Source organism: Mixophyes fleayi, chromosome 4 (assembly GCF_038048845.1).
Source record: "Mixophyes fleayi isolate aMixFle1 chromosome 4, aMixFle1.hap1, whole genome shotgun sequence".
Classification (NCBI taxonomy): Eukaryota; Metazoa; Chordata; class Amphibia; order Anura; family Limnodynastidae; genus Mixophyes; species Mixophyes fleayi.
The window spans coordinates 327,723,552-327,745,900 of record NC_134405.1 but is presented as its reverse complement, the minus strand read 5'-3'; the positions used below and the strand labels follow the sequence as shown (position 1 = coordinate 327,745,900).

The 22,349-nt window shown below is 36.4% G+C and overlaps 1 protein-coding gene across 7 annotated transcripts in view; it reads right to left on the bottom strand.

Annotated features, from left to right (window-relative positions):
* The window catches only part of BICD1 (BICD cargo adaptor 1), a 209,332-nt gene that overhangs the window by 12,200 nt on the left and 174,783 nt on the right, over nt 1-22,349 (bottom strand). Inside the window, exons 8-9 of one of the 7 annotated variants that reach the window (XM_075210314.1) lie at nt 14,307-14,676; nt 4,981-7,878 (exon numbers count right to left, since the gene is read on the bottom strand). The exons of 2 other annotated variants lie outside the window; for them this stretch is intronic. In XM_075210314.1, coding sequence (XP_075066415.1) covers nt 7,844-7,878; nt 14,307-14,676 — 405 coding nt within the window. In that variant the 3' untranslated portion in view covers nt 4,981-7,843. Of the gene's footprint in view, nt 1-4,980; nt 7,879-12,633; nt 14,677-22,349 lie in introns of those variants that run through there. 4 more of the 7 variants (XM_075210315.1, XM_075210317.1, XM_075210311.1 and 1 more) reach the window with 4 other exon arrangements.

Genomic DNA, 22,349 nt, shown 5'->3' with positions numbered 1-22,349 from the left:
AAACTCATGAAAAGTGTGTTACAAAAATACGGCAATTAAGAGTCAATGCTGCTCTTCCTGCACTTGTGATCTAAAATTATATATATTTTTTTATATATTGATATCTTAGAACACAAGATGCCCTGTATCTCATGGGTTAATGTGTGCTTCCAGTACTATGGTCTGTGTTGGTAAAAGTGCAAGGCATGGGTAACAGCTTGAGCTAAGGATAATGTTATGATAAGGATTGAAATGTGGACTTTAATAAACAGGAAAATCTGTATCATAAACATAAAGTTTATATAAATATAATGAAATGAGTATCTGGGAGCTGCAAACAAATATAGCTCATTTATATAGAAAATCTTTAATGTATTTTATAAAATGAAATATAGCTGAGTTTTGCAACTTGTGTTATTAAAATGTATGACACATTTGTATACTGCTCTTGTACAGCAGACCTACTGCACTGCTCGGGTACAACTGACCCACTATACTGATCCAGTACAGCTCATCTAGTATAGCTGAGCCAGTACAGCTGACTCATTACAAGACAGTACAGCTAACCCACGAAACTGATCCAATACAGTTGACTTAGTAATGCTGATCCAGTACAGCAGACCCAGTACACTGCTTTGGTACAGCAATCCTAGTACACTGCTCCGGTACAGCAATCCCAGTACACTGCTCAGGTACAGCAATCCTAGTACACTGCTCCGGTACAGCAATCCTAGTACACTGCTCCGGTACAGCAATCCTAGTACACTGCTCCGGTACAGCAATCCCAGTACACTGCTCCGGTACAGCAATCCTAGTACACTGCTCCGGTACAGCAATCCTAGTACACTGCTCCGGTACAGCAGACCCAGTACACTGCTCCGATACAGCAGACCTAGTAAACTGCTACGATACAGCAATCCTAGTACACTGCTCCGGTACAGCAATCCTAGTACACTGCTCCGGTACAGCAGACCCAATAAACTGCTACGATACAGCAATCCTAGTACACTGCTCCGGTACAGCAATCCTAGTACACTGCTCTGGTACAGCAATCCCAGTACACTGCTCCGGTACAGCAATCCTAGTATACAACTCCGGTACAGTAGACCCGATACACTGATCCATTAGAGCTCACCAGTACCACTTATACTTTACAACTGACCCACTATACTGATCCAGTACAGCTCATCTAGTATAGCTGAGCCAGTACAGCTGACTCATTACAAGACAGTACAGCCAACCCACGAAACTGATCCAATACAGTTGACTTAGTAATGCTGATCCAGTACAGCAGACCCAGTACACTGCTTTGGTACAGCAATCCTAGTACACTGCTCCGGTACAGCAATCCTAGTATACTGCTCCGGTACAGCAATCCTAGTACACTGCTCCGGTACAGCAATCCTAGTACACTGCTCTGGTACAGCAGACCCAGTAAACTGCTACGATACAGCAATCCTAGTACACTGCCCCGGTACAGCAATCCTAGTACACTGCTCCGGTACAGCAATCCTAGTACACTGCTCCGGTACAGCAGACCCAGTACACTGCTCCGATACAGCAGACCTAGTAAACTGCTACGATACAGCAATCCTAGTACACTGCTCCGGTACAGCAATCCTAGTACACTGCTCCGGTACAGCAGACCCAATAAACTGCTACGATACAGCAATCCTAGTACACTGCTCCGGTACAGCAATCCTAGTACACTGCTCTGGTACAGCAATCCCAGTACACTGCTCCGGTACAGCAATCCTAGTATACAACTCCGGTACAGTAGACCCGATACACTGATCCATTAGAGCTCACCAGTACCACTTATACTTTACAACTGACCCACTATACTGATCCAGTACAGCTCATCTAGTATAGCTGAGCCAGTACAGCTGACTCATTTCAACACAGAACAGCTAACTCACGAAACTGATCCAATACAGCTGACTCAGTAATGCTGATCCAGTACACTGATCCAGTACAGTTGACACAGTAAATGTGACTCAGTATAAATGACCCACAGCTGTTTTAGTACAGTTCACCCAGTACCACTGATCAGCACAGCTGACCTACTACAGCTCACCCAATACACAGTGACCCAGCACAGCTCACCTGATACACTGGCCCAGTACACCTATTCGGTATACTGATCCACTACAACTCACCCAATACACTGATCCACTACAAATCACCCCGTACAACTAACACAGTACAGCTGACCCACTACAGTTAATCCAGTACACTAGCCCAGCACATTATTCCAGAACAGGTGATACAGTACAGGTGACACAGTACACTGATCCAGTACAGCTGACCCAGTACATCCATCCAGTATAGCTGGAGCAGTAATAGCTGAGTTCTGTGTAATGGCTTGCAGGCTGAAAAGAGTTTGAGCATTGATCAGAAGAAACAAGTTTGGGAACACACAACAATTCATCCATTCTGTTAGGGGCGTCTGCCCTTTTGGTACCACATTTGTCAGTCTGGGCCTGGTTTTGTTAATCGCTTTAAAACTAATTTTTAATATCTTCTTACCACAGTGAGTAGGCACTTGGCTAGATGAAAGGTAATCCGCAACAGAAAATGTTTGTTTCTGTTGTTTTAAATTATTCATCTTCACTTTGTTGTTACTGTGTGAGTGTTAAAATTATTATTAAGGAAATAACTCATATTAGATACCTATTATCTAACTGTCAAATAGCATGAATGTGTGATTAATTCAATGTGTTGTAAAAAACCCTGTGATTAAGCTTTGTACTTTATTATTTTTTATGCAGAATTGGGTTATATATATATATATATATTTAATTTTTTCTGTACCGTATATTTTTTATGAAATGCGATTCATTCTTTTTACTTGCAGGTGGTACTGATTCAACAATCTATCGTGGAAGATCTGTGACACCTTCTGGCTTTAACATTCTAATACAGTCCATAAATTTAATATTGTACAGATTTAATTATAACATTTATATATCAACTGGGATAGCCTTGTTTAAACTGCGTCATTTTTTTTTTTAGAATAAATGTGATAATTCCGCTTTCATTGTTATAGTTTTACATAAACAGATGACAGAATGGATTCTAGACAAACAATGCCAAACACACAACATTAAAGTACTGAATTTTCCTTAACACAAAATTATACTACAAACTATAAAAGCAAAAAACACTTTCCAGTAACTAAAAATATGAAGCCACTGAATTGATACAAAACCCTTTAAATTAACTTAACACTTATGGTGACTGCAAATGAACCTGTAATTTAAAAATGTGACCTATATTATGTTGTACAACATTAAAGCTCATTTATCATTGGAATTTATAAAATTAGAATAATTTGTTCACTGTTAAATGTGTTGTAATGAAGTCCGTCGTTAGCATCACATAGAATGCTTCTTCTTGATAAGAGGTTCGTCGACGACATGTCTCTGAATGAGTAGTGGTTTGGAGGGACTCACTGTTCATCTTGATTCGAAGGGGCTGCTTCTCTTTATTTAAACTGCATACAGACTCAATTAAAATGCAGTGTCAAACTTCCTACCAATACATTGGAACACCAACCCCAAAAATAGAGATGAAAGAAATATGTTTTAATAGTAAATTGAGTCTCATCAAAGGTTTCTGTGTTGTGATCTGCATCCCTATCAAAATTGCAGATACATATAAAACAAAGACAATTAAAATAGTTTGAGTTATAAAATGCTGCTGGGGACTCAAAAGAAGTGACCAGCCGCAAATTACTTCTTTAGTCGCTGACCCTTCTCTACTCAACTAACAGAAATGTGGAGGTTGCAGTTTTAGAATGCTCATCCCATATTCTCTCCTCTCATCGACAATAGTGGAAAGAAGAGATGTTTCATTTTCAAGTCTCCTGAATTTTCGACACGGGCAGAAGATCTGATGCAGGTTGGGTGAGGGGTGAGTACGCCGTAACTGAGGTCCACACAGTTCTGTTAGGTGAGGGTAGAGGGGCTGGTGGCTAAAATATTTGTGGGTGGACATCTCCTCAAAGAGGCAATCTATGCCCCCTACAATTCTGCCCTACGCTTGGGCCTATGTAGGCATTCCACAAATCAGGCCCTTACTATGTATGAGATTACTACTAAGCAAGGTCGAAATTTCTTTATACTAATAAAAAAACAAATTTATATAATCATGGGAAATGGAACTAATGTTTAGCATGCTATATTTATTAAATGCAGGCTTAAAAGTTCTGAGCAAAATATGAACCAATACCTCATGTTTTCATTTTGCTAAATACACACACATATACAGTGTTAAGGACAAGCACTGACAACAACTGTCTTTTCATTTTGTATATATTATAGAACATTTATGTTGCTGTGCAGCTGGTTAATATGTAGAATATAGGATTAACTGAGCGCAGGCTTATTTCTTCTCTAATTTTGATTTAAAATGTTGCCTTGTGTTGTCTAGGCAGTTGTCTATCTGGCCTCTATAAGGCATTTTGGGTGTGGCTCACAAGCCAGCCCTTGCTAGGTGTATGCTCCTATACCTGGGAGTTGAGTACATCTGATTTTAACTGTATTATAATGGTGTTTGAAGCATATAGTTTAGTGTTGTGCATACATTGAGGTACCCTTGACGCTGGGATGCAGGCTTAAATGTTTTGATCAAAAAAATGAACTACTACCTCATGTTTTCATTTTGTTAGATACACACACATATACAGTGCTAAGCATGAGTGCCGACAACAATTGTTTTTTTTTTTATATACATATAGGGCATTTATATTGCTGTGCAGCTGGTGCCATGTTTAATATGGGATTAACCAATCCTCTGGCTTATTTATTCTCTGGTATCTATTAAAAACACTGAAAATCTCAAAATACATTGTACGTATTGTATAAATAGGATGGATTCAGGCACTCCTGACATTTCCTGAAGTTATTTACACTTGGCACTTAATGCAGCTATTACTGACTAAACCATGATATATCACCATAAACCCGTAACATACCAAAAATCAGAAGTAACACATGTAAAAAAAATGCACCTTTTTATTTAATGATATGATATCACATCGGTTGTATGCCCCCGTTAAACATTAATCAGCAATGACAACTAAATAATAAATATTAAATAATATTAATAAATACATCTTTTTTTATGAGTACATTATGTGCAAACAAACAAACACAAACTGCTAGTTGTAAAAAAGTTGCAACAATTTAATCCTAACCAGTTCCATATTAATACAAAGAGTAGAAATAGGAATAACATACATAAGACTTATTGATGCACTAAATGATTTGTCCACATGGTGATATCTTCAGGCTTCCATTGACAAATTGCAATTAAGGAAGTCTGAAATCAAATGCGTATGTCAATCCAAGCATCATACAATAACCTTAATTTACTTCTCAATTCTCACATGATTAATCTCACGCAACATAATCTCAGGTTGCCAAGCAACAGCACACATTTCTGTTTAGAAAGTTTCTCGGTGAAAAGATAGTTGATAAAACACATCTACTGCATAGATTATCAGATTTATCTTTGAAAACAGTAAAACGCTAGTAAAGTACTGTAGCGGAAACAAACAAGGATGGTAAAAAAAACTCCCATACATTTTCAATAGGACCATATGTAACAAAATCCCCAATTTCTTCAAAGGATTAAAACAAAGCTATCCAATAGGGCCCCCCAAATATTTTTGTGCTCTGGCATCTTGTTAACCTTCATATAATCAATTGTATCAAGTACATTTTTAGTGATATATCACTTCCACATATGTGTGGAACTTTTCGTGGATATATTGCATTAGTATATTTATATTCTTTAATCGTCAGAAAATTGTGCATGCGTCTTTTTTTCGGAAGAATGAGCAGATTAATTTGAAGAACAAAAAAAATATTTTCTGCTTATTAAGAGAGGTAAAGACAGAACTATACATTGCATTAACATTTATTTGCATATTTAAAGCAATTTTCTATAAAATAATACTTTCTGTAGGGGAAACATTATTAGTATTATTTTTATTTTACAAATGTTGATAAATTAAACCAATACACACTCATTTCTGCTAAGATGAAAAGCCTCTACTGATGAAACATTATTTTTGAGGTGCAGTCCCTCTCATCGGCTGCTTGTAAACAGCTATAGCACCACCAAACTATGAGTCCTACGACAAATAATTTTATTAGTCACTACAGTTCGAAATTTCTGTTTCCTTTGCAATAACTTTTTGTGTGAAGGTTCTCCTGGAGAATGGCAGTGTCCTTAGTGTCTTTGTTTTATTATAAAACAAGATACACCATCCCAACTTTCATTAAAATATATAATGTACTTGTATTTTCAGGGAAAAAGTCCATTATTGGATGAAACGCGTTGGATGCTTTTTGATCACTTACAGCCACCGTAGTTCACTTTGGAATCTGAACTCCCGCTTAGACGTGCAGTGGGACGCTCTTAACACAGTCTACACGGAGGAATAGATTACAGCCACAACGGAGGACACAGATGCATCGAGTCCCGGGACTTCTCTAGGGTAAGAGTTTTTTTTACTTATTTTTGTTTTTTTGCTATCTGCAAGACTGAAGATTGCCCGTGTGCATTCATCATTCATATACTCACGAAGGAGCTATAAACATTAACTCAGTCACTACCATTTTGCGCCCTCTCATTTTATTATATTTGGACTGTTATTTAAGAGGTGCTGCATTTATTTAAGAGAGCGCTTCCCTTTTTTATTCTATAATAATAATAATAATAATAATAATAAAAAAACTTAATTTACATGATCTAAGTTAAAAGCTTACCACCATACCAGATTATCACCAAAATTATTCCATTATGTTATTATCATACAATAATGTATCATATCAGGCTTTAGCATAGGAATGATAGTCATATTGAATTTCCACCAAAAAAATGAAGATAAAATATTATTCAATCTATTTGTTGACCGGAATGTTGTCAGGGAGAAAAGAACCATAAAATAACAATTATCGGAATGATAAAATTGGTGCAGATACAGTAATCTAGACCATACGTTTCTCCCATTATTGAACAATTGTTGGAGAACCACTGGTTTCCTAAGCCTGATGTAAAATGTATCTTTACAGATCAGATTGACTTACAATAAATAATTTCTTAAAGTGCCAGTGAATATATGATGACACCATCTAGTTCCATGTTACAATTCACATAACAATTTGTGCTACATTCTTCTGCTCCATGTGCCAACGCAGACAAGTTTCATGTAATTCTTCAGACCACAAGGTCGATTTGTTTTTTTAATATCGGCAGTCTTGTGAAAGAATCAAGAATTGTAAATACGATTACCAATAGCACCAGCTATTAGCTTGTATTAATACATCGTACAATCCTTTTAGATCACGCCTGGTTGCATTTAAACCTCTCCAAAGTTTCTGTATTGTATTTCAGTTCATTTTGCTGATTTTTTTGTTTCTTGCTTCTGTTTGCTTTATAATAGAATTAGTACTATTCTTTAGAAAATGTTGTGCCACTTGCTGAAATTAACTATCCCTTGCCAATTCGCCAGAATGGATCATTTAAATTTTTTTCATGCATGTACATACATACAAATATTCCAATTTTCACACAGAGACCCCTATATAGAGAGACAATGTATTCTCTCAATGTTTTTCAGTTGCAATTTTAGGTGAATGTAAGAATTATTCTAAAGATTTAGATAGATCTTCCACCAGACACCATGGGTAATGAAGAAAACGATGAGAGATGGTAAAATAATTCTCAAGTCCATCAAGCTTTTTAAAGGTCACTAATTGCTAATATCTGAGTTGGTTAAAAAATTGGCCTAGTTGAGTCAGTAGCCTTTATAGCAGCTCGTCACGATGGTCACTTCTCTTCCTGTCCTCACTTACGTTCGGGAGAACAGATCCAGGAGACAGGCAGCTGAAATGAGATTCCTGCAATAAGTTACAGGTATTGGGGCTAAACTTTCTCTAATCATCACCGCTGCTGCTTCAAAGTTCTCGCCAAATTCAAATTGTTGCACTTAGCCAAATGGTAGACAAGCGTTGGTCACACAATCAAGGTAATCAGCAACTGTTTTAGAATTGCTCACAGTGAGCAACTCCATGTTCAATGCTGTATATTATGTTTTAAAGGGACAGTCCCATTAACATAACAATGACAGGTTTTTGTTATTACAACAATTCCTGTTTTAAAGAAAAAAAAAAAAAAAATTCTCGAGAATAAAATTGTTGTTTGTTATTGATTTTTTTATTTTGTATGGCAATTTTTGTCTTTAAACGTATTTATTTAAATAAGTTTATAGATAAAAATTGCCATACAAAATAAAAAATCAATAACAAACAACAATTTTATTCTCCAGAATTTTTTTTATTTTAAAAAAAAAAAGGAATTATACCAATATGGCACGGATATTTCCTTATGCCTGTAATGTTTGATGGAATATTCTTTTAAGAGGAGTGTGAAAAATATTAATAGTTATGTAACTTGTGATTTTTAGAACAAATACAAAAAGAAATGAAAGAAATGTTATTTTTGTAAAAAAAAAAATAATAATTTTATGTTTGCTTATTTAATGGGTTTAATTGTGAACCAATCACCTATGCTTTAAATAAACAAGGATCTTAATTGAATCCAGGGAGGGTCTGCCCCTTTAATGCACAATTATGCACATAACTACAAATAAATGATCTTCTTTTTAGCAGATTACAATACACAATGAAGCAGGAGGCAGTGAAATATACTATCCTGTTACAATTATAATAATTGTTTGCCAAAGTATATACCATAACAAATATAATAATAATTGAAATGAGTTTTCCTGGATTTGTTTGATGTGAATTTTTTTGGATGGGATTTTTAGCACCACTGATTAAGCTGCTTCATGAAATCTCAAAAATCATGTAAGCTCAAACAAGACAATAAGGAGTCTATGTACTAAGATAAATATGGTGTAATTTCCACTCATTCCTCCTTTTGGTCAGTTTGCGTAGCTGTTTGCCAGGGAGGAGGATTCAGGGTACATGTGCATGGTAATGGGATTAATTGAGTGTGCCACTCGCTTCCTTCCTCCTTGCATCAAAAATCTCGGTGAAGGAGGTCAGCTCTGCCCCGTTTTTGAAGCATAGCAGAATTGTACGTAAGAAACAATTCCTATATATGGCGCCGCCCTGCTGCAAAAACGGCACAATGCAGTGACTTTACACTAGTACATAGAGACTTCATTTTATCTGTGATATCAAATACATATTTTGCTTACAAAACAAACTGTGACATAGTTACAACACTATTATCTTTTTTTTCTCCAGAGTGTTTTTTTTGTGTAAATATTATTATTTTCTACTTTATATACACAAATTTTCTGATACTTTCCCAAATAAACAGAATCAAATGTGTCACAAATTTTGCCAAAAGTTTCATTCTTGGCCTGTTCTAGTTCACGAATACAATTCACATGTAGATACTCAGTAATGGCAGACTGAATTAAAAGTAGATATTTTCTAAGAGAAAAGACTCTTATTAAATAGATATTTAAAAAGTGCAGTAGAACTTTTTTTTAGCTTTTAAACAAATACTTTTTACTTTTCAATATTTTTTTACATTTTCACTATTTTGTTTTAAAGCAATAAATAATAATACTTTTTATGAAATTTTTAACAATATACAGAATAATCTGATGTAAATTTTACTTTATTTTATTTCTGTTTGCCCTGCTTTTCAGGCTATGGTCCTTTAAGATCTACATACTTGTTATTTATATTTTATTTTCATTCTCATATTCTTCTTTTAAGATATGTACATGTTTGTGGATTTATATCATGTCTGTATAATATTTTACTTAATTAAGCCTTATAAGGAAGTTAAACAGTCAGTTAATTATGGTTCTATTTTTAAATCCCTGAGTTAGTTATATCATGAAATCATTATAAAAAATAATTTGGCTTTGTCACCTTGCTTTGAAGCTGGAAATATCATTCTTGCAGGAAAGGAGAAAAATACAAAACAAAATGCAAATAATCTAAAATAAATGAGACAGTTTGTAAATCATTTAAAATATTCCTGCATTATCCTCACCAAAGTAAGTCCCTGAATTGCAAACTTATATGACTTTTTTAAATAAACACAAAAATATTAGATTTCCACTAAATATTATTGACATACCAGCATCCTGCTTTTTCTTATTACACACATTAAAGTTGGGGTCACACAGGCAACTCTAACACTAACGCCGCTTTTCCAGCCATAAAAATGCTAGCCTTCATAGTGCTCAAATCGTTTTGGGCTGACACAATAAAGTGAACGAGGAACACTATGAAGTTCCGAAGACGCTATATGCAATAGTTTGTGATAGTAGACACTCCTGTGTTACCTGTTACATCAGTGTGTCAGCACGGAACGCTTAAAATGCTATGAATACTAGTGCTTTTTACCTGGAAAAGCTCTAGGGGTAAATTTATCAAACTGTGGGTTTGAAAAAGTGGAGATGTTGCCAATAGCAACCAATCAGATTCTAGTTATGATTTATTTAGTACATTCTACAAAATGACAGCTAGAATCTGATTGGTTGCTATAGGCAACATCTCCACTTTTTCAAACCTGCAGCTTGATAAATTTACTCCCTAGAGTTCAAAGCACCTGTGTGACATCACCCTAAACCACATCATACTCCACAATAACCTTATTATAAGATATTTTACTTGCTCATGTTCTGAGGTTCTTTTGCTAGAGTCAAGAATTACCTACTGTCCTCCCAACACATACCACTATTTAAAGTACACATGATAGACTGTATGATTGGATCTCTAAACTGAAAACACACCCAAAATCACAAACTCGGGTGTCTACCACTGCAAATATGTACTAAAACAATAATCTCACTTTTTATAGATAACATTATGTCAAGTTCTAGGGATAATTATAATTTAGGCTCAAGTAGGCTCAAAAAGTGGACAGCACTTACTGTGTTTGCGGGAGGGTCCTGTACGCTGCAAACAGAGGAAATCCATTTATAGACCCAGGGCCAGATGTAACTAGAAAAGTTAGGTAGGGCGTTGTATTAGAAAAAAACGCCAAAGGCATTTTGGGGGTAGACTGTCGGCTATGTACATGTAATACTGGCATCATCTACAGGATCCCCCAAAAATCTAACCCTGCAGCCATTTTTAGCACACATGAGCTTGGCACAGCATTAAAAAACAGCATTTACACCATACAATCCATCAATACATCAACAGGAGAAACTGGCCCCTTCATTACAGAACGTAAAAAACACCTATGGAAGAAACCAGCAGTACTATATGTGTACACATTGCGCGTTTAATTTCTTTTAATGACATTTAAACGGTGGCATATATACATCGAAAACTAATGTTTAGAAAGGATTCACCGTACAAAGAAAATCATGTTTTCAAACAGTCATAGAGATCAGGGGTCATGGCCTGTAGTTTAACAAAATGAAAATAATTTTCTCCATTTGTACAAACATGAAGATTTTATTTTTAGGTTTAACTCCTTATGGCTGCACACACATGAGGTATCAGGGATATTATAGTAGGATCACAGAGGTGGAAATCATTAGATTAGAAACGGAGTTAGCAGCTGTGTCCTGAGCTACCTAGCAACTCAACCAGATTATTCATCAGTCAACCCAGGCAGATCCAGAGCCGGAACTTAACATTTTAGCGCCTGGGGCAGAAAGAAAAATACTTCCCCTCTAGCCCTCAATTTTAACCAAATGAACATATTCATAAACTGCGCCCCCATTCAGAATTGCGCCCTGGGCGGCCGCCCTAAAGCACAGCCCTCGTTATGGCCCTGGGCAGATCCTTACCATTCATCATTGTGTAGGTGGCCTAGTTACATTGGATGATATCTTACATGTGTACAGATTAAAGAGTCAAACTACATTCAGTAGAATTAAAGAGGCACTGTCAGTGTGCTTAGAAAGAGAGGATGGTTGCTTAGGATGGTTGTATGATGCTATTTAAATTAGAAATATTTTGAATAGCAGTAAAAAAAAGCACCAAACAAATACCGTGCATACAATAGGTTATAACAAAAAGTATGATTAAAGTCCCCACTGATCATTATTTTACCTCTAGCCAGTGGTACAAAATAGGCATAAAAATTGACCACCAAGGACTGGAAAATCATGGTCATATTCATCTGTGAATTGGTTATTAAGAGAAACTCCAACCACAAGTAAAGTTATACTGTAACACCAACCCCTAGCACAAACCGGTAGAACCATGGGCTTCCAGCTTTTCTGACAGCTGACATTTATGAGATACTTACCCCCCGGAGCTGATCATTGGTCAAATCTCTTGCTGGAAGAGGCAGGAAAATTTGCATTTTGGCGTTTTGACAACTCTTATGTTAAGAACTATGATTGGACATTTGCCCAATTGTGAATGAGCAGTTCAGTTATTAAAAATTAACATTCATTTTAAATTTAAGTGAGATTAAACTAATATATGTAACCTAATAAAAGTGAGCTTAGGCTTTTACCTGTAGCAAGAGACTTTAAGGTATTTATTGGGTTTTAATTAAAAAATAAAGGTATATTTATAAAGAAAGCTTTAAAACACAGATATCTACATATATATATATATATATATATATATATATATATATATATATATATATATATATATATATATGTATACACAAATATAATCTGCTCCATTTGACAATGTATATATGAGGTATTGTAATTTTATGTGTGGATTATTGTATTGTTAAGACTCCACAATTCAGACATTAGAGACATAAGTGAATGTTTGCACATCCTTAGATGATAGTGTATGAACAATTAGATTATAATGATATATAATACCACTTACAAATAAAGTTAAAATGACCAATGTTCTTTGCTTTAGAATAAGACAAGAAATATATATATATTTTTATAAAGTAAGCTTTAGAAAAAAGTCTAACAGTACATTCAGTTCACAACTTTAATACTTAGATAGAGTACTACTGCAATCTACTGTCTAGCACTAGTTTTGTATTAAAATATTCTATTATGAAACTGGAATCTATAAGGTTAGTGAAGACTAATTAAGGACGGCAAAGTCAGAAATTCACTGGAAATGCTCAGGTGGATGCAGAAACATTGTGTCAGTCTCCTCAATGTGATTTCTCTTGAAAATAACACATATTCTAATGGCTAGATTTGGAAAAGGGATTCTTATGTTTATTCAAGAATTCATTGCTTGTAAGCTAAACTTCATTGCGTCTAAGTAAATATTTTGTCTTACTATTAAATATTTTATATCAGATTGTTATTCTTTGTTTGTGTAAGTATTTCATGATTGTACTCTTGATAACCTGTTACATCAATCCAATTGTGGAATACAAGAAAGCGCTAAAGTGATAGAGCACTTGAATTTCAGGAGAATTGTTCATTGATCAGGCACCAGGGGTTGTGTATTTCACAAATTCTGGGTGTCACAACTACTGTATCCCAGCAGCTACGTTTGTTTGGTGGTGGGGGTGTTATAGTATGATTAAGACTTAGTTTTTTTTTATTATTATTTTGGAACTATTTCATTCATCTTTAGTGTTAAAGGTTAAACATAAACCAATGTTAAACATTAAAGATGAAGACAGGACAATTAATAGACCAGACGGTTGTTTTTCTTCATTCAAATTCCATATTGGTAGACTGTAAATTGTCCTACGTTTCTTACCACTGCTTCATTTACACAAAACATAATTTTGTTCTTAGGATTTTATAATATATAGATAATCCCACTGATCTACAGTAATGCTGGAATACCAATGAACACTCTTTGTGTTGTTAGTGGTTAGTAAGACAATATTTTCAAGGCCACTTGGGAAAACAAACAAAATTCTAACGAGAAAATTTAGACTGTGCTCATCACCCGTTGTATGTTCATTAAACCATAGAGAAAGTCCCACTGGTGTGTTATAAATACTTTCTTACCCTATAATGCTCTCCAAAAACTGACAACACCCCTACTTCTCTACTCTACTTCTCTAACCTCTCTTCCAGAGTCTGATTATTTTTTTATTTATAGGTTAATTGCACAGAACATCCACAAACATACAATTTGCAAACTGCCCTGGAATCCTAAGTCTGGAAATAGTGGTTGACTTGTCTTGGTGTAAATCGGTTTAACACAAAGTAACATTTTTAATTCAATGATTTGATTCTGGACTAAACAATGTTTCACTGAGACCAGTGTGATCTGTGTAACTGGGGCTCGTTAGATGTCTTGGAGAAAAAACCCTTGCTTCCTGAAGCCTTGATTGAATTAATGGATAGTTAGTCTGCCGCTGGTGCATGTATCGGGGGGAACACGCAGCAAGCGGGTAGTGGTTACCTTTTTGTCTGGAACATAGAGCTGTGGAAGTTAAAGAGTGAGCGTCTCTGGCGCTGGGTGGTGATGATGATGATGAAGCTGTAAAACTGAAGATGTTTTTCTGCAGTCGGGAGCTAGTAGATTCCGGACTGTATGTAAAACTTTGTCTGGAAGCCTGCAGCGGAGAGAAGCATTGTGTATTAAGCTGTCCTGTGCTCCTCGAAGCTGACAGCTGGTGGAAGAGGTGTGAAGATGGCTTCTCTGGGCTGGAGTTGGCTGATGATGATGTTGCTGCTGGGAACCTGAGTGGTGGCCTGTCCTGCGTTGCTTGGAATGGTAACCTGGTACAATACGTGTGAAGCGGGTTTCTTGCAACTGGAGCTGGGAACTGCTGCAAAGACAGCAAATGTGTTACCTGGTGTTGGTGAACGAACGACGTTGTGTTCAGAGCTTTAGCTGCAGCTACCTGACACCTGCACTTGGGGCTGCTTGAAATCAGTGGTGCTTTAATTTGCCCCTTGATCCCGTGGCTGCTTTGGTGTTAAGTGTAGATGTAATTTGCTCCTTAAATCTTGCAAAACATATGGATTACACTAGGTACCAACAGATTCCTAGGTGATCCCATTCAAAAAGAGAATTAAACACTCTCTGGTAATTAAAGATATGATACTCTCATTCGCTCTATGACCCTAACATTCAATGTGGTTTAGTCGACAGTCTAATGTCTACATGTAGCTAAAATGTATTCTGTATTATAGGTTTCCTGTCCCATTATTTTATCCTCAATGGCATAAATTACAAGTTAACTTATATGAAGTAGCTACTAATAACATTTAAAAAGCTGTGAGTGTGTAGTGTGGGGGGAGATTTTATTTACACACATCTGGCTGTACCTTTAACCTGAATTTCACAGCTAGTTAACAACATGCCATGGGTACATAATACCCAGGTACCAAAATAATTTTAATCCTCATCAAAAATGGACTAATGGATTTATAGTCAACATAAATAACCCAACTTTAATGGACTTGGCAACGTCAACTATAAGAAACTACACATATGAGAATGTAATACATAGGTTTTTTTTTATAGTACATTTTCTTCTTCTAGGTAAACATTTCATACATTACTGGTAATAAACAACAGAAACAAGGAGAAATTATAAAGATTTGAATACTATGAATACAATGTTAATCAAATGTAAAATTTTAGACAGGTCCCAAATTCTATGCAAACAAAGATAATCATTGGTACACTCAGTGATCTCCCCAGCTCCTATTTCCCGGATGCTCCACCCTGATGTTTTTACTAGCCACCCGGTTCTTGGAGCCCAATAGAGTCCTATTATAATATAATAAACCATTGTTTCTCCTATTACACTATGCACTATGTGAGCACTACAGCCAGCACTGTGTGTTAGACCACTGACCACCAGTCTGACCAGTCCTGACAGGTGGGGGCAATAACCTCCAACATTTTTCATTATTATTGCAAAGTATTGAAACTGACCCCACCCGGCTGCTTCTTAATGCCGCTCGGCTGCTTCTTAATGCCACTTGGCTGCTTCTTAATGCCACCCAGCTGGCAAAATTTTCTGTGAAGAACACTGTACACTGGTCATGTACATACAGTGGAGGCAGCCATTTTGTGTGGGCTATACTAACAATCACAAAAAGTAGCCTCTCGATTCTCTAGGAACCAGTGCCTTTGTGAATATTTCAACCCTTAAGCGCTGTGACGTCACTGGTCCATTGTGTATCGATAGGCTGTATTCACATGAAATCAGCTTGCAAAATGGCTGCCACCAGTGTGAGGAGAGATGCAATTTAAATGAAATTAAACTGTAACATAAAATGCTTCAGAAATGAATATTCTAATATACCCTGTATGGTATTCTACAGGTATATACCAGCATATTATTGGAGAAGAATTGTTGAAAACTCTCTTAAATAACAATAGAACAAATGAAAATTTATAAAACGGGGCAGTCAATCAAAAGTTGATGTTCTGTGCAATGAACGTCACTACCAAACTTATTTTCCAAGTAACAATTAACAAAGTGTAGATAATGTTACCTGCAGGAGTAGCTGTCATCTACACACAGACGAGGCAGCCATTTTGTTGGTTGGACTAATATTCAGAGTATCAATTTACTACGATCTAGTGACGTTACTGAGGCGGCATTGTTACTAATTCCTAAGTAATTCATATGCTGCAGTGACATCACTGAGACACAAAGGCTGCGTGGTTAATGGTTCAAAAATCAGCCCCCGGCCTAAGTTCACAGGTAGCAAACTGTTTCTATATCCATTTTGCTACCAACTGAAACCTAAAGTAATAGTTTACCAAGTTTTTCATAAAATAGTGGCACATCCCAAAAAAAACCCCCATATATTTGCACTTCAAACAGCACAAAATGTTTCTGTGTGAAATGATTATTACATTTCAGGAATGTGGGAGTCAGGTCAGAAGTCTAAATTAAAATGTACCCTGCATTCTCATGAATAATGGTTTAGCCCACAAAATGGCTGCCTCCAGTGAGTGTAGGTAATGGGGACACTTTGTGAGCCGCTCCCTAGATTTTGCATAAGTTCAGATTGTGGGAGAGGTCTTGGAGTGATGTTATTCTACAAATAACCCTGGGACAGGGATTCATACTTGCTGACTTTTTAGACCTTCCCTTCTGGAGATCCTAGAGTGGAGGTCCAAGTGGAAAGAGCAGGGGGGCAAAATGCAGCGATTCACGTTATCACACAAAAGTTGGCATGGCCACGGTGATGCGTTTTACTGCAAAGCGGGAAGTGTGAGGGATATGTGAGGGTGGGCTTCTGTTCCGGGACACCAGGAGTTTCCCGGACATTCCAGGAGAACAGACGGAGAAGTATGCTCATATTATGACTTGCAAGTGTTGTATTAAATTATAATTCCACCCAAAACAAAATTAGTTTTGGGTGGAAATAGGTAACATAGTCAAAGAAGAAAATCTCACCTGTGGTCAGGGGCAGACTGGGCTGGGGGACAGGGGGGCAAATGCCCCCTGGGCCGGTCTCATAGTGAACTACTTTGGGCTGGATCACTGAGCCACCTGCATTTTGTTCCGTTAAAATAGGCTGCTGAGTCGAGTCTTGCCTGTGGGGCTAATATTTGCCAGTCCTCCCCTGCCTGTGGTATTCGACTCTCCAATCTAGTGGTCACCCCCATGCAACTAATACTCTCACTCCTGCTTGGGTTTCCTTTATCCAAATTGCTAGCTGAATGGGAATTTCACATGGTGGGCCATTGACAGCTCGCTAGCAGTCTGAAAAAAGCCTCCCCAAAAAGATGGAGGGTATTTCACTTTGGACTATAACAAGGACCTCCTGGACAGGAGGATTCAGGGACCTCAGGTTTATTTAAAAGAGTTATTAATAACATTCAGAATCGTACATGTAAAGGTTTCAGGGGTTCAGCAAAAATTTTAATATTTGTGAAAATGGTTGGGACATAGGGGCATTACCATTGGGACATCAGAGCTCTTGTCAGTAAACCTATTGAATGGCATTGTAGCAAACCAGTTAATGACTGACAACAGAAGACAATAGCTTGCAGTGCAGATTATATACAATGTCAAACATCTCACTAAACCTAAACACCATCAGCCATAAAATAGAAAAATGTGGTGAGTGTGTTTTATTGATGTTGAATGTAAAAAAATAACTATTTTTTTTAATGTCCTAAATTCAGTTTTCCAGCTGTTTATAGAATATGATGGAACGTAACATCAAATTGAATACTCTGGCATAAAATTGGTGAGGATAAAAAAAGCAAATCCAAATTAATCTGCCAATATTCACCAAAATCTACAAAGTTAATACCTATTTGATAGAATTCATGTTCTTTACTGAAGGAAATAAATAAATGGGTAATACTGAATCTAGTCTCAATACAAAAGACATTTCTGTTCAAGTCAAACTAGGATCTGCTTTTAACATATCACATAATGATACAATCATACCATATATTCAATCTGGGACACAAGTTAGACATATCCGGATCAGACAAGACAGTTAACCAAAACTTGACGTTTATCCTCAGACGTCCTCAAAAAAACTTTATTTAGCCCCAAAAAAAGAAGAACCAGTGTCTACTGCTGCTGATTATACATCCTTATGACTAGATTTCATAATAGTCAAATGACATCTTCAAATATAGTACAAGCCACAAAGCTAAACAAAACTTGAATTTATCCATATCATGGACAAATTTCCCCAGGAAGGGGATTGGTGGATTGGGGTGATCACCTGATCTAGTGTCGCTCCCTGCACTTAGCAACAAAGTGCATTGCTATTAAGAAATTATCCGCCAGTTGTATTGTTAGTGCATAGTAAGTGTAATGCTGCTTGAATTCCTGGCACGAGTGATTCCACTACGTGACGTATGACTGAGAGGACCACTTCTGAGGTACGTTTGTGAGTAGCGGTGGGCACAGAAGTAGCTTAAAATTTTAGTGCCCGGGGCGAGAAGAAAAACTGCCACCCTCTAGCCTTCAATTTTAAACAAATTAGCCTAAAATATTCATTAACTGCATCCCTCATTAGCATTGCGCCCTGGGCAGTCGCCCCTCTCGCACAGCCCTAGATAAAGCCCTGGGGGTATATTTACTAAAATGCGGGTTTGAAAAAGTAGAGATGTTGCCTATTGCAACCAATCAGATTCTAGCTCATTTATTTAGTACATTCTACAAAATGACAGCTAGAATCTGATTGGCTGTTACAGGCAACATCTCCGCTTTTTCAAACCCGCAGTTTAGTAAATATACCCCCTGGTGGTGGGGCCAGAGTAATTCAATACCTGCTTTGGTGCCCAGGGATAGTCTTGGGGATTTGATAATGTGGAGGGAGATGTGTGCCATGTTTTTGGGAATTTTATGATGTGAGGGGGAGGGTGTATTGTGTTATAGAGATATGACTATTGTGGTGAGAGGGGGCAGGATGTGCCATATTTCGGGTATTAGGTGATTGTGAAGGGTATAGTGTGTTATGGGGATATGATTATAGAGGGTGGGGGTCTGTCATGTTTTTTGGAATCACAATAACATGAACAAGGGTTAAAAGGGCATAAATTATCCTTAGGGGTAACACACACAAAAGTTGAGGTGCACAGGAAATAGTAGGTGTGGAGGGCACGGCACTAGCAATCCAGATATACTCAATTAATTGCATTTTTGTTTGAAGGTCAGTGTAATCTGCTGCCCCCTTTCAAATAAGAAGGCTAAACCTTTCCCTGACAGAGTTTCTCTAGACAACGTGAGTTTTTACAGAATACACAGCACCAAGAGCTTTGGCACTCTCTCAACACAGTTACTGAAGTGTATTAAATGTATTTACATTAAAAAAACACACTGATTTAATGTTTGAAAATAAAGTGTTGAAAACAGACATTGAAAACATTTTAAAATCCACATTACTTTAATGTCCCTCCACTTTGAAAAAGGCCCCTCATTGTTTTCACATTTTCCTTGCAGGTGAACGCAGACTATTGCTCTCTGTTATCAGTCACTTCTGCCTGTGAGAGACCTACTGTCTGCCTCCTTCAACTGGCTCAAGGGAAAGGAAGCTTGGTGGGCAGAGGACTAAAAATTCTTCCCCTATTATCCTAACTCGTTTTCTGATACGCTTCAAAAGATTTTCGATATATATTGGTGAATGTCCCAGTAGTTATTTTACATTATTTCATATATCAGTTTTACAGAGATGTCAACCTGACTTATATGGGAGTTATTTGTCTGATCACGAGATTAGTACTGACATTGTAAGGAATGACTCTGATATTTGCACCTCCGACCACTATTGGTCTCTGTATTTACAAACTTGCCCTTTTCCAAGATGGCCAGCATGGCATCAAAGAGAAGCAATCCTGGTTCCTATTTGGACCAATAATAGGCACTTTAATGGATCAGACATGTGCTTGAGTATTCTGCCTGCTCAGCTCCTGATACTTTCTACATTTCCCTGCAACCGTGACTACTGGCTTGTGTACTGACCTGGCAAATGTCTGACTACTCGCTGTATACCTGTACGGCCATTGGACCTCAGTGAATACCACCAGTACCATTAGGGACATTCTCACTGAGTTAGTCTGGGCTCCTTAAATTAATTTTTAGAGAACAAGCCTCATACATAAATTGGTTGAGCATAAACATGGTCCTTTAAATCCTGTGTTAAAGATAACTATATTTGAATTAAGTTAATTAAGTATTGCATTTAATAGTAGATTGTACAATTAATTTAATTATCGCCATTTTGAGAATGTTTAATGTATGTGTTTTATTAAGAGAACACTAGAGGGCACAAGAGGTCCACACACGGGTATATAATGACTTGCTAAGTAAAGTTCCATGTGGTATAAGGATAATTGGTTTTATACTGTTCTTCAACTAAGAGATAAAAGAATTCCAACTCCAGAGGAATCTCCCAGAATGCCGAGCAGAAACCATACCTACAGAACCAGCCCAGATGTGACCCTGGACGAATGAAATACACAGATTTAAGAATGATTGACTTGTCATTATTTTAAACCATTCCTTTATGTGTACTCAGATAAAACAATTTGTTTATAGTAAAACTTTCAGATTGTATTCAGGATGTTACGCACATGCATTTATTTTTGTAAATAAAACCTTTTATATCTTTTAAACATTCTTGGTTCTGTTGATATAAACATTTATTGCTTTAATAAGAAATATTGACATGTACAAATATGAATGTAAAAATAAATTTTCCCACTGGACCATTTTGTATTGAAAATGCAGCTATTTTCCACTCATTTTGTGCCTTAGTAACATCACTGGTTTCTAGAGAATATGCTGCATTGTCTCATCTATTGGATATGTCCAAAAATTGTGTTGGGAACAGTCTCTGACAATTTTACCTATGGTCACCAGAGGCCACTGCTCTTATCCAAGATGGCCAGTACTGCCCCTGACGAATCCATCTTGGATCCTGTTTCCTGTTTGAGCCTATAAATAGGCACTCCCTGACAACAGACTTTTCTTGAGTAATTTGTTTGCTCTGCTCCTAATACTTTATTCTGGTCCTAATGACTACGCTCTTGTATACCAACCTGGCTTACTACTAACTATCCACTTTAACTAATACACCAGTAGAGCGACAAAATGTCTGCCTCTATTGTGTGAAGGGATCGACACACCTAAAGGTTTAGTAACCCTATAATGAACAAGTTGTCAAAAGACTGACAGCTAGATAAAAGGAGGGCTCTAGTAAGGATCAATAAATCTCTATAAATCACTGGGAATAGTTTTTCCCAACTCCATAAACTTTGAAGCAGCAATATTTAGCAAGTTTCACAGATTTAAAAAAGATAAATTCACTGATTATGATTAAAAAATCTCAGAGAAGTAATATATATATATATATAGCTTCCATTGTAATTATACAACTGAAATAGTAGCATACAGTAAATGGTGAGCATATATATATATATATATATATATATATATATATATATATATATATATATGTATATATTTGTTCCCCAAAGGTTTGGTAATTTTTAGGTCAATGTGCCAAATTCATTAAAAGGAATCACTATAATCAAATATATGTAGATATTGTACAATACTACATGTAAATGACTGTTTACTTAAATTGATCTTTAATATGTATGTGTGTGATAAGGACATCACAGAATTAAAAGGAAACAAATAAATAAAATATTTGTAAATACATAAATGTGCCACAGTCATTTTTTAGTTTTTTAGATTTTTCTCTAATTATTAATAATACAAAAATCCTCTATAGCTGGATATCTGGACCAGCTGATAACTATATTTCCAGGCAAACAAACATTACAATAATTACATTGTGTCTCATACTAGACAGAATGATATTTATGACTGGAGATACTCCATAATATGCGATGATCACATAACTGCTTAGACCTGTATACATTTTTAAGCCAATATTTCCTATTTTTAAGTACAGTATCCTGCCACATGAAAAGTAAGTGGCATGCCTTCATGCAGATCATTCAAATTGTATTAATTAAAATAACATGTTTTAGATG